We start from the raw sequence: 16,815 nt of genomic DNA on the forward strand, positions 1-16,815 counted from the left end.
GTTTTATTATTATTTCAAGGCCTCCCAGTGAGTTCACTAGACTCAATGAAGGTGGTACTTCCATTCTACACAACATATACCATCTTTCAATGGAGGAGAGAATAATCTGGTCAGCTGCAGTGTTATCGAAATGCTACAGCCTTGTCCTTCTTTTTTTATTTTTATTAATTCTATCCTTATATAACCTGAATAATACACAGATCATCAGACAGGATACTCAACTTGGACTTGCATGTACCTCCAGCCTCTTCTAGAACATACACATCACACCAATAGCTTCTTTAAGCTTCCAAAAAAATGGCATCCTTTTAAGTTTAAGACACTACTTTTCACTCAAGTCAGCTCTGTACAAATCCCACATTTCCCATCTTTAGAATACTGTTCAGAAGTTTGTGGTACACTCCAAACCTCCCTAAAAATTCTTGATGCTGTCCCTCCCTTCCTGACTCACTTCAACCATTGTCTTGTAGATGCATTGTTTTAGCGATCTTTTCTACAGGTATTTCCATGGGGTCACACTGCAGTGAACTGGCATTGTAAAGACATATAAATTCTTTTAAACATTTTTACATAATTTGTCTGTGGACAACGTTTATTTGTTAGTTTTGTTATTAAAATTAGAATAAAAGTATATGTAGATATTTTTATGTTACTAAGATTTTAACCAATTTCCCTAAATAAGTCTAAACAATATTCCAATGCAAACAGAATGCAGCAACCCTCAATAGTGCCTATAGTTTTTCTTCTAGTGAAGTTGTTAAGCCTAATAATCCTTGCATTAAAGTCACTGATGAAAAGCAACAAAAGAATCAATGAGATGTACACACCTTTTTCTGAAAATAGAAAATAAAATACCTGTGCATGTTTTTCTGCCTTGCATATTGAGTAGGCATCAAGTAAAAAGAGAAAACAAGACAAAAACATTGACAGTGCTACTCACCAATCACTCATTTGCAAGAAGAATGACATAACTAAATACTGAATAATGCTTTTCAATTTCTGCAAATAACTCAAAAATTTTATTTTTGAGTTATCTGCAGAAATTGAAAATGAACATTGAATTCTATTTACTAGAAACATAGTACCTCTGCTCAAATACAATAATTTCCCCATAGTAAATAGCGATTTTTAAAAGTATAATGAGTGATTATTATATTGATTCAAAACTTTCAAACTTGTTTCCCAAAAAATTTCATTTTTTGTGTTATGTCATTCTTCTCGCAAATAAGCGAAATGTACTGTGACCACCATGATTGAATTGCTTTTTACTGTTTGCGATACCTAGCTGTCATGATGTCACTTGCACTAATGATGAGCGAAAATACTGTGATATGAATAGAACAGTTAATGGAGAAAAGAAAAGATATATACCTGAAGAAAAGTTAAAAAGAAATGGATACTTAAGAGAGAGAGAAAAAGAAGAGTTGTTAATGATTCTCTTCAGAAATAAAGAACTAATATTATGAATGAATCATCTGTTTTTTTTTAAATTTTATTTAAGTGCTAACTGAAAAATGTTTTGCGAGCTTTTGTGACTGTGGACTGAAGCAAACGCCATATGGTGTGTTTATGGATTTAATAACCCTCAATTGAGTAAAAGAGGAATATTCTATAACAGTTATGCTCTTGTTAATTGCTGGACAGTGAATTAAATCAATAATACACTTTGTTCTTCCTGCTTAAACAGATAGCAAATATAAGATGACAGGAAAATTGGGTTTTAATAGGTCGGAAATTTGATACAATTATTAACCTACTAGTTTTCTGTTTGTTTGTTTTTTTAAACCCAATTTTTCCGTCATTTTATTTAGTGTCTAGTAGTCAAAAATAACATTCATCAGACAGCAAATATATCTATAATAAAATACAGGCAAGAATTGTCATTGTCTTTTAGTTGTAAAACAGCATTTGCTACTACTGTTCTTTTTTCCATTTATCTTGAAAATCCTCTAAAGAATGGATAGCTCAAATACTGTACAGAAGCATGTGCATTTTGAAATTTTAAAACCACATTAGTCAGCTTTCTTAGATGGCTGGCATTGCATGTATGTTTGATTTGTGGATGGAATATGTTAACATTATATCTATTAAATTTAGACAATTAAATTAAATTAAGACAATTTAAAAATAATAACAGAGAATCCTGACTCATAGTTTTAAGGTATGTTTGTGTGAGTTAATGAGTAAAAGTGTCCTTGTTTCATATGGATTTGATGTTATATATATATATCAAATTCTTTTACCCCCTCCACACCTTTGATAATAAAAATAATGAAAAGACATATCTTAATTTGATTTATTTTGATGCTGAAAACTTAAGTTTTAAGTATATGTCATAATGAAGCACCAAATACATAGGCCTGTGGAAAAGAACCAGTCTAGTTAATTAAAAATTGGAAAAGATATTCACATTAAATAGTATAATCCATAACAGAGCTAAAGCAACATAAAAAAAGAATAAACAAAGTGGTTCAGTAAAACAGCATTAAATAAACAACTTCTATCATTCCATTTCTAGATGCACTGAATCTATTCTTTTCCTGTTTTATTCCATCTACTTCTGGAACAGCCTTCTTCTTCTTCTTCACGAAGCATTCCAAACAAATGTGAAAGAAGAAAAATGTCAGTATTTTTCTTCTTTCACAACCTTCACAACAATCCTATGTGAGGAGTGATAAAGGAAATTTACAATCACCCAAACACTCCACATAAATCAACTTTTAGTTCCCCCCCCCACACACACACCTGTTGTATTCAGTCATTCAATGCTAGTCCAGTCCTCTCTCAACATTAAATATAATGACAGTATTCATTCAACATTTCCACTATATTATCTGCTATTGTCCTAACACAACCTCCAGCAACAGGGTCATTCGCGGTTAGCCTAGTGGCTATGCGCTTCGCAACCATATGCTTGGGGAAGGAGTGTCCTAGGTTCGATTCCCGTCGGTGACGCGAGGAGCTGAAGGATCTTCCTCAGCCATAGCCAAGTTAGCCAGTCTTGGGCGTGGCCAGCAGGGTTTTCCCCCCCAGTTTATTCTGGGGTTTTTCATCCTGCAAAGCAGGCAAACTGGCCTTGAGAACTTAACACTACAGGCCATAGGATACACCGGGGCATAAGGCTGACCATCTTATCCTGTAAACGGAGAGTGAGGTCCGATGATCAATGGACCCTCGACACCGCAAGGTAAAAGAGGGTATAAGGAAGATGAGAGATGAGGTGAGATTGGAAAATAGGGGTGGCTCCTTTATCATACATCTTTGTTATTTTTTGCTAACTGGTTCATTCCCAAAGAGATTCTTTCTTTAGCTTCTTAAGAGTCTATATGCATTTTTTGGAAATTATGGAGACAACTACCATGTTTGAATAAAAACTTTAGTTTAATATTACTAAAATTTACAATTCGACGTTTTGACCTTTATGTCAAGGTCATCTTCTGGAGCATACAAATATACACAAGAAATAAGCTATACTACAATCAGACTGGTTCGTTAAAGACACTGACCAACCGCTACCACAATTGTTGGCCTGACCTCTGGTGAAAAAAAAAAAAAAAAAAAATTATATATCAATGCTAGAGTCCTATTATTTGTGTTGTCTACTATATACATATATTAACATCATTCCAGCCAGTTGGAGTGGAATGGTTTCTAATACTAGCGGATTGGCTAGAGTCCTGACTTATGTTGAATCTTTCATATTAGGTTGGCTGAATGTGTGCCATTCAGATCCTTGGAATTTTCATACCATCTTTATTGTTGATATTTGGGTGGTTTATCAGGATTTCGCAGGATTCTTTAAATTTTCTTTCGTACCATGTTTTTGTGCGGTGTAAAGAGCAGGTGCTTTTCCAGTTGATTTGGTGTTAAGTGCATGGTCTGAGAGGCCTGCTTCACCATAATGGTTATATTTAATGTGTCTAATGTGTTCTTTCTTGCGTATAGGGATTGTCCATCCTGTTTCACCAATGTATGGTAAATTACAGGTGCAGCAGATGCAATAGACTCCAGGATGTGCTAATGGGAGGAGAGGATCCTTAGAGGAGCTGAATATGGTTTTAAGTTTAGTGGGTGGTTTAAAGGTGGCATTGAGGTTATAATGTTGTAGGATTCTGTTGATTTTTTCCGATAACCCTTTAATGCATGGGATGGCTATGGTTTTACTGTAATCTAGATTCGTTTTTGTTGTGGTTTTATAGAGTATTTTATTGACAGTATTTTTGTTATAGCCATTATTTATGAATGTGTCACTAATGATTTTTAGTTCTTGTTTCAGGGCTTGCTGGTTAGAGCAAATTGTTGTGGCTCTGTTTTTAAGGGTGTTAATGACTCCATATTTTTGTGCTGGGTGGTGGTATGAATTCGCATGTATGTATTGGCCCGTGTGTGTCGGTTTTCGGTAGACCGTGAAGGATAGACTGCCTGAAGGAAGACGTGTAACTAGTGTGTCTAGGAATGGGAGCGAATTTTGGTTTTCGATTTCGATGGTAAATTGTATGCGTTCGTGTTGTTTGTTTAGGTGGCTGAGGAATGTGTTTAGTACAACTACCATGTTTGAAGTAGGTTCATTTTATTCAAACACGGTAGTTGTCTCCATAATTTCCAAAAATGCATTCGGATCACCGTGCAAGCCTAAAAGAAAGGATAAGAGTCTATATGTTTACCTGTATTAGTGTGCTTTATGATTAAGTTTCAGCATGCAGCTTTAACAGTAAGCAGTATAAATTTAATGAACAATTAAAGTAATAAGAATCATAACATTTTTACCTTAAAATTCAATGGTTACATATTTTAGACAATTGAGAAATTTTATAGTTACTGACAAAAGTTTATATAATCCTAAATATCAGAGAAAATACTTACTGATTCTATATGAAGCTGCCTGTTGTTTGTATGTAATTGATACAGGCGAGTAATGTATTCCTGAAATGAAAGATGTATAATTATTATTATTATTATTTTTTTTGCATTAATGATTTCAAATTCTTCAAGTATGTCTAAAAAATTTTAAATCAGTCTCAGAGGGCAAACGAATAAAATAATCAAATATAATGAAATCGCTTAACTTACCACCTGACTAAATTATTGTGTTTTTAACCAGGGATTCTGACCTAATGTCCAATCTTCACCTTCTCATGATGAACCTTGTTAACTATCTACTTGGATACTGAACGAATGAGTATGGGCAGTCAATCTGGGATTTAGCCAACAAAATTGTATTCTTATTGGCTTAAACCAAAATATAAAATGATGGTACAACATGACAGAATTTCATTCTGGCTGGGGTGTTGCCTGGTTAAACAAGGCTCCTGTTGTTTTCGCCAGGAAACCAGGGTGAACAGTGAAAAGTTAGCTACTGGAACAAATCCTGAAACATATCCCAATTTTATATCACCAGAATTCAAGATTGGTACTATCAATATAGGAAGCCTGAATGGCAGAGAAATGGAACTAGCAGAAAAATTGGATAAGTACCAGATCGACATAATAGGGGTGACTGAAACAACAACAACAAAAAAAAAAAAAAAAAAAAAAAGCTGGCGAGATCTTTCTAAGCAATAAATACAAAATGTTATGTTCAGGCAATAACAATCAAGGAACAGAAGGGAAGTTGTATTCATCGCTAAATACAAGGTTAATCTTCTTGAATGGCAGGCAATATCAAGTAGAATGATGTGGACAAATATGAGAATAGGGAACTAGACAATGAGACTTATTTGTGCCTATGGTCCCACAGAAGGTTCTACTAATGTAGAAGTGGAGGAATTTTTTGACTTCAGAGATAGCAACTGACGCAATGAAAAATTAGTTCTTGTTGGGGATCAAAATAGCAGAGTTGGAAATCAGTATCTGACATACAAAAATATTTTGGAAAAATTTGGAGAAAAGAGCAAAGCTAATAATAATGGCAAACACCTGTTGAATTCTGCTAAGAACATGGACTGGTTATTACTAACACAATCTTCCAACATAAAAATGTGCACAAATTCACATAGAGAGAAGAGAAGAGATAAGGAATAAGAAACATCTCATTGACTATGTTATTATTGATAATGATGTCTTCTCACCGGTGCTAGAGTGTACAGAGGATTTGAAACTGGAAGTGAAAACCATTTAGTCTTGAGCAGGATAAAACTGAATTTCATATTGAAAAGAAGAACATGCAAGAAAGTTTTGAAGTGAATAAAAGTTGATATCAAAATTGGAGATGTTAATCTCAGCTCTTTACTTTATGTAGATGATGTTATACTTTTATCCAGTATGAGTCTGCAAGATTCCCTGACTAAATTGAATAACTGTTGTCATAAATTTGGTATGAAAATCAGCAACAAGACAAAGTAATGAAAATAGGCACAAACATTGAAAATATCAACTGCATTGTGAATGGAGAACCTATAGGAGTAAATATTTCAGCAACTAGGCACAATTTTTAGTGAAGATGGTAAATTAAATATGGAAATAGAGAACAGAATCAATAAAACTGGTATGGTAGGAAGTCAACTGAATAAATTTATAGGGAATAAGAGAGAAATTAGCCAAAATATGAAATAAGCTGTATTCAAGCCAGTTTTAAATGATGGATCTGAGAGATGGGTCAGAAGTAAAACACTTGACCAAAGACTAGAGACTGCAGATATGAGAGAGTCCTGAGAAAGATTAGGGTCATGAACAGATGGCACCAATGACAATATCATATTAAAAATGAGGATGTTAGGAAAGAACTTGATATTGTCAGCATCCAGGAATATATTAGTAGAGCTAATCTTAGGTGGTAGGGTCACTTAAGCAGAATGGGAGAGGAAAGATTAGCAAAACAAGTGTGCTCTACCAGGTTGGCAGGAAAAAGACCCAGGAAGACAAGATGTAGGTGGATTGATACAGTAAAAAGTGTCTTAGAAGATAGAAATATAAGATCGGATAATGTTAGAGAAACGGAAAATCACCTGGAGAAGATAAGCTAGGTTCAGAACTATATAGATTCAGAATTAGGTCAAACTATATAAATATACAGGAACAAGATTCAAAAAAGACTCCTATTATTTTTAAATAAAATTTATACAACTGGTAACTCCCCAATAGAATGGAAAAAAGCAATTGTGATTCCTATCTTTAAAAAAGGTAATAGAGACTATAAAGGCATAAGTATACTAAATTCCTGTTACAAAATATATAGCAGAATATTAAATAGCAAACTAATGAAATATTCTGAAAACTTTATTTTAGAAGTACAGAATGGATTTAGAAAAGGACGATCATGTATAGACCCAGCCTTTTGCCTAAAATTAATAATAGAGAAAAGAAGAGAATACAATTAAAAACACATATTGCATTTATTGACTTTGAAAAAGTATTTGACAAAGTTAAAAGAAGCATTTTATTTAACATATTAAAAGAAAGACAAATACCAAATATTATCCTAAAAGCTATCATAAATATATATGAAAATAATCAAATACAAATAAGATTAAATCATGAGCTATCATATACGAGAGAGATAAACCAAGGGGTCCGACAGGGATGCCCCCTCTCAGCAACTCTCTTTAATATTTACCTAAATGAAATAACAATAAAATGGAATAAAAATTTCTATCAAGGTATTAAACTTTCTCCTAGTGTGAACTTAAACACTCTCCTTTTTGCCAACGACCAAATAATAATTACAAATTCTGAAGATAACTTACAGAAAGCCATTTTAGATCTAAATGCGATAGCCAAAGATTATGGTATGATAATATCAACAGAAAAATAAAAAACTATGGCTTTTAAAGGACAAGATCCAGTAAGAACCAAAATTGTAATAGATAACAAGATCTTAGAATATGTGAATTCATTTAACTACCTAGGATGTATGATCACATATGAAAATGAAAAAGATATAAATGTAAAAATAACAGGCATAATTAACTCTATATTTAAACTAAACCTAGTTCAAAAACAAACCAGATTAAAAGCATACAATATATTAGCCCCACCAGTCTTAATGTATGGAAGCGAAATCTGGTCTTTTTGTTTTATTGTAAATGAAGTTTATGAGAAAAACTGCAAAGTATACTCTATTTGATCACAAAAGAAAAGAAGAAATTATGAAAGAATTAAACCAAGAACCAGTAATAGAAAAAAATTAAAAAATATAAACATAAATGGATGGAACACGGTCAAAGAATAAAAATAGAAAGATTACCAAAACAATATCAAGCCTTAAAGTACAAGCCATTAGGAAAAAGAAATCCAGGATGTCCTCTTAAAAGATTCAACGATGACTTCTAAGGCCAGAACAGGCCATGCTAGGCCTAAATCCTTGATATGCATGATGATGATGATGTTACAGTTTTGATAGATAACAGATTGATTTGGAGGAAAATTGTTGAAACAAAGTTAGAAATGATGTAAGTGTTTCATGTAGTACTATCATAATATCCTATGCACACCTTGAGGGTACATGTAAGGAATTTGATGATGATGATAAGAAATACTGAGAATGACAGATATACAACTAAAATTATCACACCAATTTATGTTGAGAAATTCTTTATATCCTGGCTACCCATCTGAATCTTGAAACTTTCTACTACTTCATGATTTCATGTACTGTCCATCATTAATTTGGTTACATATGCTACAATGAATGGTAGTACTGTTGGGATAATCCATGATTAATAGCCAGACAAGAGTAATGATATAAAAATTAGGGAATGGTAGGAGGAATGACAACTAATCAGGTGATCTAAGCATACTCTGATTGTGGAAAATTCCATCCCTGAAAGGTCATAAACAACCATACATTAGTACGGTGTGTGGACTATGGGATTTGGACAGATAGAAAGTTGGCTGCAGACCAGGTACACTATTTGGTCAACTAGGCTGGCACCTGATATGTCTTCATGTTTGAAAAGTTGATGAAGATGTGCACAGAATAGATAAATTAGTTAAATTAATCCCTAAACACACAAATGAAAATCTTTGATTCACAAAGATAACAGCCAATGCTGTTTACCAGAAAAGTGAAGCCTCTGTGATATGTATCAACAAAAATATTGGAATGGACTTCTAAAAGCTTACAATTTCATCTTATTGCTTACCAATAACATGAAATTGAAACAATCCAAAACTATGGAAACAAAAAAAATTAGCTAAAGAAGAGCTCTGGATAAAAATTCCCCCATCCCAAATGTGAGTGCAACAAACCTTTATATAGGGAGACTACAAGAAAATTTAAAAAAAAAGCAAATAAAAACTTAAGGAATATTTTAGGCTATACATGGCTGATATGCCATTCAGAGAAAGAAATAACACTGAATTATGATTCCTGTATGTGTGAATTGAAACGACTGCGAACTTGAACACAGCATAAACTGTAAGGGGAAACCTAGCAAATGAGTTGAAAGGGGATCTGCAATGAAATGGGTATGCTTTCTAGTACTAACTAACAGTTTCCAACCAAAAGATCACTAAATTACACTGATTTACCATTCATCAGACCATAGTGGAAAGGCAATTTGCTGTTCTTATCACTTAAGAGTCAGATAAATGAAGTCCAATTACACGGTGCTCTACACTACATCTGTTGACATACATGAGTCAGTTAATTGAAGGACTGTTGTTTTGAAGGTTGGATAAATTGTAGGTTACATATGTAAAGGAGGTCTGAAGCACTATTGAAAATTGTTTAGAAGCATTCTAGAGAATTAGCAAAATTAGGCAACCGAGTGTTTTCTAAAAGTAATTTGCAGAAAACTAAGTATTTTGGAAGAAGACGAAAAAAGTCCATTATGTCTCTCTGTGATAGATTAAGCCCAGATGTTCAAAATTGGTGATTAAGAGACATGGTTAATTTACAGTAAATAGAATGGCATCCTATCAGAAATACCTGTGATTGAAAAAAAACTCCTCTCATTACACTAAATATTTCATGCTAATTATCCCGCTTATTAATTTTGTATTCTTCAATCTACCTGGCAATGTACCTTTAGAAAAATAGCGTAACTTAATCATGCCACCCTTACATATAAAACTAACAGCCCCCCCTTGATAAGTTCTCCTGTAGCGGGTAGTTTTTGGAAACAAAATTTTTGTAGCAGACTTGTTATTATTATGCTTGTCAAATAATTGGTTTTTATAATTTAATCATCATTTTTATAATTAATGGCTTTATAATTTAACTATTGTTGCAAAGTCTGCATATCCCTGCTTTTGTCTCTTCTACACTCAAATAGTTATGTTATAACACAATTAAAAGACAAAGTGTCTCCAGGAACAATACTTTACTTTTCCTCAAACGTCTGAAATGACTGAGAAAAAACTCCTCTCATCACACCAAATACTTTATGCTAATTATCCCTCTTATGTAATTTTGATACTGTTGCATTGATCATTTGTACTCTGAAATTTTTTAAAAAAAGGGAAGAAACAGATGTAAAAAATACTAAATTCAACTATGTGAATGAAGCACAACATATGTATACATATGCAAAATGGAGAAAAAAAAAATTGCATAAAACCTTTTCCTAAAAATAGATAAAAATGTAGTGGATGTTTTCATTTTTTTCTTTATTAATAAAACATATCCATCTGTAAGTTATAAACATCCCATTGGATTTTCAACTTTATTTTTCTTTCATAAGCTCTACATTAGGTTATCAAGCATAGCTTTAATAACAATCCTTAGTCAACTTTAATTGTGTTCCAGAATTACTTGTGAACATTGCTTCATAGGTTTTTTTTTTCTGTTTATTTTCTTTTTTTGTAATTCCTGTTCTGAATAATAGATTCAATTATATAATCATAATAAAAAAATAGCTACAACTATAGCTAACATTTTCATAAATTAATATTAAATGTATGCTGTCATCTATCACTGAGGAAATGAGACATACAATCACACAGTTTTAAGGCAGTTTTTTTTTAATTGGTAGTAGTACAGAATGAATAAACAAACAAAAAAGGGAGAGAGGTGAATCCACATATTCTAAAATATATCCTAGGCTAAAATATAAAAAAGGGAGGTCAGGAATAAAGATATTTAAGTATCCAAACTTGATTATAAATGGATAGAAAAGAATTTATTTTCTAATTAGTCAGAATGAACTTTAAGGAAACGTTGTCTATATATAATAGTAAATTTATTCTGGATATTTTCTACACTCCTATCTATGACCAAGGTCTGTATTAACTGTTTTGTCTCCTTCACTTTTATTTACTGTTACTTACATATGTGTGTTGGTCAGTTTATGATTTATTGGTTCAAATAAATTAGAATTTATTTGAACCAATTAATTAGAATTTCATTTTGTTCAGAGATTAGATTTGGATGATGACAAATGTAAGACAAAAAAAAATAATAATAATAAATAAATAATAAAAAATAAATAAAATAATTTTTGTAATAAATAAAATGGGGCTGAGTTTCACTAGCATGGAAATTAACAAGTCACTGATAAGGTAGAAATCAAAATTTAGGATAGTAGAGGTTTAATTCTGAAAGTTTTGGTGGTGTATTGCAAGATTTATCAGATGAAGAGTGCAGTGTTATGTTATCAGCATAACTGTAGATGGTCACATACAAGGAAGAGAGTAAGTGAAAGAAGAAGAGCTTAGTGGAACCCCAGCAAAGTTTGATAATAAAATCTCCTCCACAATCACATGTAATGTCATTTCCAGACAGAAATGCTGGAGCCAGTTGTGGAAGTCAGAAGAAAGGTCATGTAATGGAGCTTACTTCTTTTTTTTTTTTTTGGTCCTTGTGCCAAACTCAAATGCTTTAGATATATTAAGAGCAAACATTTGGGATTTTGCAAGCTTTTTAATGGTATTTGTCCAATGATGGGAGACAAAAGCAAAAGATTCCCTATTGATCAACAGGAAGAGAAACCATATTGAAAATTATTTATTACATGAAAGACTTTCGAGATAGAGTAGAAGTTGAGTTCTAATTATCCCCTCCATTATTTCTAAAAAAATTGCAGGGAAGGTGAAGCCAGATAGTAATTGATGGCAAGGAATTGTTGCACAATAGCAATGGATCGGATATGGGCTAATTTCCAAGCAGTAAAATGGATATCAGTGGATATAAGAAAATAAAAAAAGGCTGATATAGAAAAGGAATCAATTCTGGAGCAACAAGTTTCAGAACAATTGGAGAAATGCTATCAGATATGAAAGCTATGATATACCAACAGAAAAGATATGATAGAAAAGGGACAAAGCATTAGGACATTTTTCCATGGGACCAAAGTAAACACATATAGTTGTACCATGGGTGTGCTAAGAGGTTTTTTTTTTTTATTATTTAATATATATTTTTTAAATATTTTGTTTTTATTTTTTACATAATCCAGAAACCCTGTGCTAGAGAAAAAACATGGAACTCTTTTGAGCCACTACAAGCCTCAAATAAACGGAGCAGTGGTCTCATACCAATGAACTTCATCTTCTACTTAAAGGCATTCACAAATATCCATGTCCATGGCAAAATTCAATGTCATAACCAGTAGATGAGAAAAGGGATAATGTTACTTAACCATGTGGTTGTCCACAGGAATACTTTAACATATCCCCTCTCCCATCTCCTGGCATGAAGCAAGTTTCTTGCTTTTAGCACTCTCAAAATCAGTTTTGGATGTGCTGATAATTTCCTTGAAGATATTTTCATATTTAGTATAACGGATAAGAAAGATGAATATTTCTATTCTTGATTCTTCTCCTGCACATTTTGACACACTTTCTGGAGAAAATTAAGACTTAGACAAGGGAGAAAATTTAAACCAGAATGGGAAATGTTTCCATACCAATAAGAATTGTTTCCTTAATGCATTCAGTGCACGTGTTTGAAAGAAGAAGAATGAAAACAATAATCTAAGAAAGGAAATGAGGCAAAGAAATCATGTTTGCCCTACTTGGAATTCTTATAATATGAGACATGAATTCGAGTTGCTGTGTGAATGTGGTTCTGTTGCAGAAAAAGAAGAAATCACACTGAATTGTGGTCTGAATCATCTCAAGTACAAATAACAGCCACAGGATGAGAAGAGATCTATTTTGAGTCATTTGGAATTTCAGGAGGCATGTGACCAATTTGTGGGAGAACAGTAGTAACAACAAATGCTTGAGCATCTCTATCTGATGTATTAAGTGCAAGTGGAAAAGGAAACACAGCTTGAGTTGTGAATATTAAAATTGGCAAGGGAAGCTGCAAGATGATTTTAAGTATTATGAAAGCCAGACTGGAAAACACTAACATTTAAAGAAAAGGAAATCAAAAAGTTCAGAATGATGGAAGCCATTAGGAGAATAACAAAATGAAGCACAAAGAGATATTAAAAAAAAAAAAAGACTAAGAAAAGGAGATTCTTAATGTTGGAAAATCTGACTACACATCAAAGTGAACATATGTCATTAGAGAGAATGAACAAACAAGAAGAAAGATTTGTCTGTGAGCCTGAACTATGAAGGAGATGTGAATAGTTGCTGCATGTGTTTTAAGAGTGAGTGGAGGAATTATTAATGCCAAATCTGATTAACAACTGTGGAGACATTTGCAGGAAATGCAAGCAGTAGAAAGAGAGGTTTGTAAAAAAGTACGGAGTACTGAGAGATGGGTAATGAATTAATCTTACTGTACTCTTCTTTAATGAGTCAAGGGGAACCACCCAAATGTAAGGGAAGTACTTAATGGTTGGATGAATGTTCAGGAAAAGTGAAAATCATAGCAAAGTTGCTCAAAAAATACACAGTAAGTTACACTTAACTGTAACTTTAAAGAATATGATGAAGTCACTGACTAGAATAACACACATACACAACTGACAGCCATACATAATACACTATGCAGATAGGATTAACTATCATCATGACAAGACACTGAACCTAACACAAAAGGGAAATAGGATTTTCTCCTGGAATCAGAGACTGATTGTATGCTATACTCTCTCATCCAACCTCATAATATTTTGAATTTCAGTTATTCTAACATCACTGGGGAGCAATATTAAAAAGTTGATAGCAAACTTATCAATTACAATGAAAGATATGAATTTTCCATAGTTTTCATACTGTTAACCAGTAACATGAAGAAGCTGCCAGATATTAGGTAGTGAATTTGTCTGTTATTTTCTTAGTTTTTTCCTGTTTTATGATAATAATATATCCCAATTATCCATAAAGAAGACAGGAACCGAGTTTTGTTGAGCAGTCAAATTAACTAGAAACCTGCAGAAAAGAAGTTTGTAGATCTGAATAACAACACAAGAAATGGAGAAATTAGCATGGAGAGGGGGGGAGAGCAAGAGAAGTGGATCCAGGATTTAATCAAACATGATTAGAAGGAGGAGAGAACTGCAAGTTTGTATATGCTGATATAAGTATCAAAATTTATAAAGTATAGCAAACAAAATATAAATAATATAGATACACAAAAAAATATAAATAGATAAACATGCTTTTACATATTTATACCATTTCTTCCACAGTATAGAAGCCACTAGAAGTTCTTCCACCTTCAATATAGGTAATTTCAGAACCAAATAAATCAAGAAACTCGTCACTCTCTTCACCTTGCTCTTCTCTAATTGTGCGACATTGTGCTCCTAAAAAGTTGCGGAGATTTACTGCATGTATTGCAGAACAGGCCTTTTTATCAAGCTGCATATACAAAAAAAAAAAAAAAAACAATTTATAAAATAAATTAATGACACTCAATACATATCATAATCAAAATCTGTGGAAAATTTTATTTGAGACAAAAACCTTAATTATTAATATAGTAATAAATATATATGATATAAAAATAAATTGATAACTTGTACTGAAATATATTAGCATGTTGTATAAAAGAATCATAAAGAGTAAACTATATAATTAGATGACAAATACTTAACTTGTGTTTTCTAAACTACAAGCTTTATAGATCTGAAATTTGAAAATAGCAGATTGAAACAATGCAAGAGTGGTAAAAAATTAAAGACAAATACAATCAGGAGAAGATATCAATACATGAGGTAGAAAAACCAATACGAAACCTGAAATGTGGAAATGCTGCTGGAATAAATTTTTCAACCAGAAATGCTTAAATATGAAGATCTAAAGGTTTTACAGTGGCTGTACTGCAATAATTAAGAAGGTCTGGCCAGAAGGTTGAATTCTGGATGATTGAAGTAAAGCTCTGATAGTACTCATTTATAAAAATGAAAATAAAAACTTATTGGGAGAATTACAGAGGAATTTCCTTATTGAGTGTTCCTGGTGAGATTTTATTATTATTATTACATAACATAACACCTCCAGGGAGTTCAATGACTCATCGAGGGAGGGTACTCTCCATCTCCACCAACCGCAATTACCTTCATCATCTACACCAATGCCATCTACTGTCAACTACCACCACTAGTATTTTCACAATCACAAACATCCATGCCCATGGTGGGATTCGAACCCGCAGCCTTTTGGCTAGAGAATGGCACGCTAACCACTCGGCCAGCCAGCCAGACTGGCTGAGTGGTTAGCGTGAGAGAGATTTATGGTTAGAGAGATTTATGCAAGCATTTAGAACAGGTTAAGAAAAAGTCTGTAAAGGGAAACTTTGAGAAGAACAAGACTGATTCTGGCCAAAAACAAGGGTTGTTAGAATCAAATTTTTTACTTTAAGACAAATAGTTGAAAAATCACGAGAATAAAACAAGGATCTTTCTTTACGCTTTGTAGTGTAGAAAAGGCATATGACATGGTGACAAGAAAAAAGCTGTTAAAAAAACTACAATTATATGCAATAAATGGGAGATTATATTAAGCAATATACAGTTAATATTTAAGTTGTAGGTTATCAGTTAGAACTGAAGGAACTACAGGAAGATGATTTAATGTAAAAACAGGTGTAAGTCAAGGGTGAATGTTATCTCTACTGTTATTCATCATCAATATGGATCCCATTATGAAAAAAAGTAGCAGTAAACCTGATATCAGAATTAGAGATATTAATATCAGCTCATTACTTTATGCAGATAATGTTATACTCTTAAATATATCCAGTACAAATCTTCAGCATATTTTAACTAAAATGAATAATAGTAACAATTCATAACCGTACACTAATATTAACTAAAATAAATTTAAATAATATTCCAATATTTTGGCAAAGCTAAACTGCCATCATCACGGAACAAAATATAATGCGATATGTACACAGGAACTACACTAAGTAATGAAGATGAGCATGTCAACTGACAGTAGGCTTAAAGTCTTAAATAATGTCCACTAATGGACTAAACTGGGAGTCCCCTTGGCTGATGGGGGTGAAGTACAGAGGAAGCTTCCCAATTTTGGGGCAGTTTCATGCGACAAAATTTGTTGAAGTTAGGTAGCTTCTTAAGGCAGAAGCAGATTCAAGGAAAAGTCTTTCATATTTATATTTGCTACAATGGAGTAAAGTGGCTTTCTTCCAGCGTATTCTATGGCAGGTGCCTCAAGCATGGTCAGCAGGTTCTGAGTGGCTGTAGTGATGGAAATGGATATAGTCCTTATGTTCAGCAATTCTGATATTGGATGTCCCACCTCTATAGCTATTTAATAGTAGGATAATTTACAACTACAAGGGACCTGATAAACAGCTGATAAGTCTAGTGACTGTGGCTGATCTTTGGTGGAATGAATAAGGGATGCTAATTTTTTATAGGATCTGTAAATAGTTGAAAGGTTGTATTTTTTTAGGATTTTTGGTTAGTTTTCGAATTTGCCTTGGATATGTGGAATAGTGATGGCTTTAGTGTAGTCTCTGTTCTGAAGAGGGTGTGCGGGTTTGGGATATTAATATTTTTTGGATATTAA

At 32.8% G+C, this 16,815-nt stretch overlaps 1 protein-coding gene across 2 annotated transcripts in view; it reads right to left on the bottom strand.

Annotated features, from left to right (window-relative positions):
• Window positions 1-16,815, bottom strand: part of fliI (FLII actin remodeling protein) — a 437,463-nt gene that overhangs the window by 218,194 nt on the left and 202,454 nt on the right. For both annotated transcript variants that reach the window (XM_090398141.1, XM_090398140.1), the window contains exons 16-17: window positions 14,452-14,637; window positions 4,864-4,923 (exon numbers count right to left, since the gene is read on the bottom strand). In XM_090398141.1, coding sequence (XP_090254267.1) covers window positions 4,864-4,923; window positions 14,452-14,637 — 246 coding nt within the window. The remainder of the gene's footprint in view (window positions 1-4,863; window positions 4,924-14,451; window positions 14,638-16,815) is intronic.

This window comes from Typopeltis vanoorti, chromosome 9, assembly GCF_054136105.1.
Source record: "Typopeltis vanoorti isolate ZY-2024b chromosome 9, IOZ_Tvanoo_1.0, whole genome shotgun sequence".
Classification (NCBI taxonomy): Eukaryota; Metazoa; Arthropoda; class Arachnida; order Uropygi; family Thelyphonidae; genus Typopeltis; species Typopeltis vanoorti.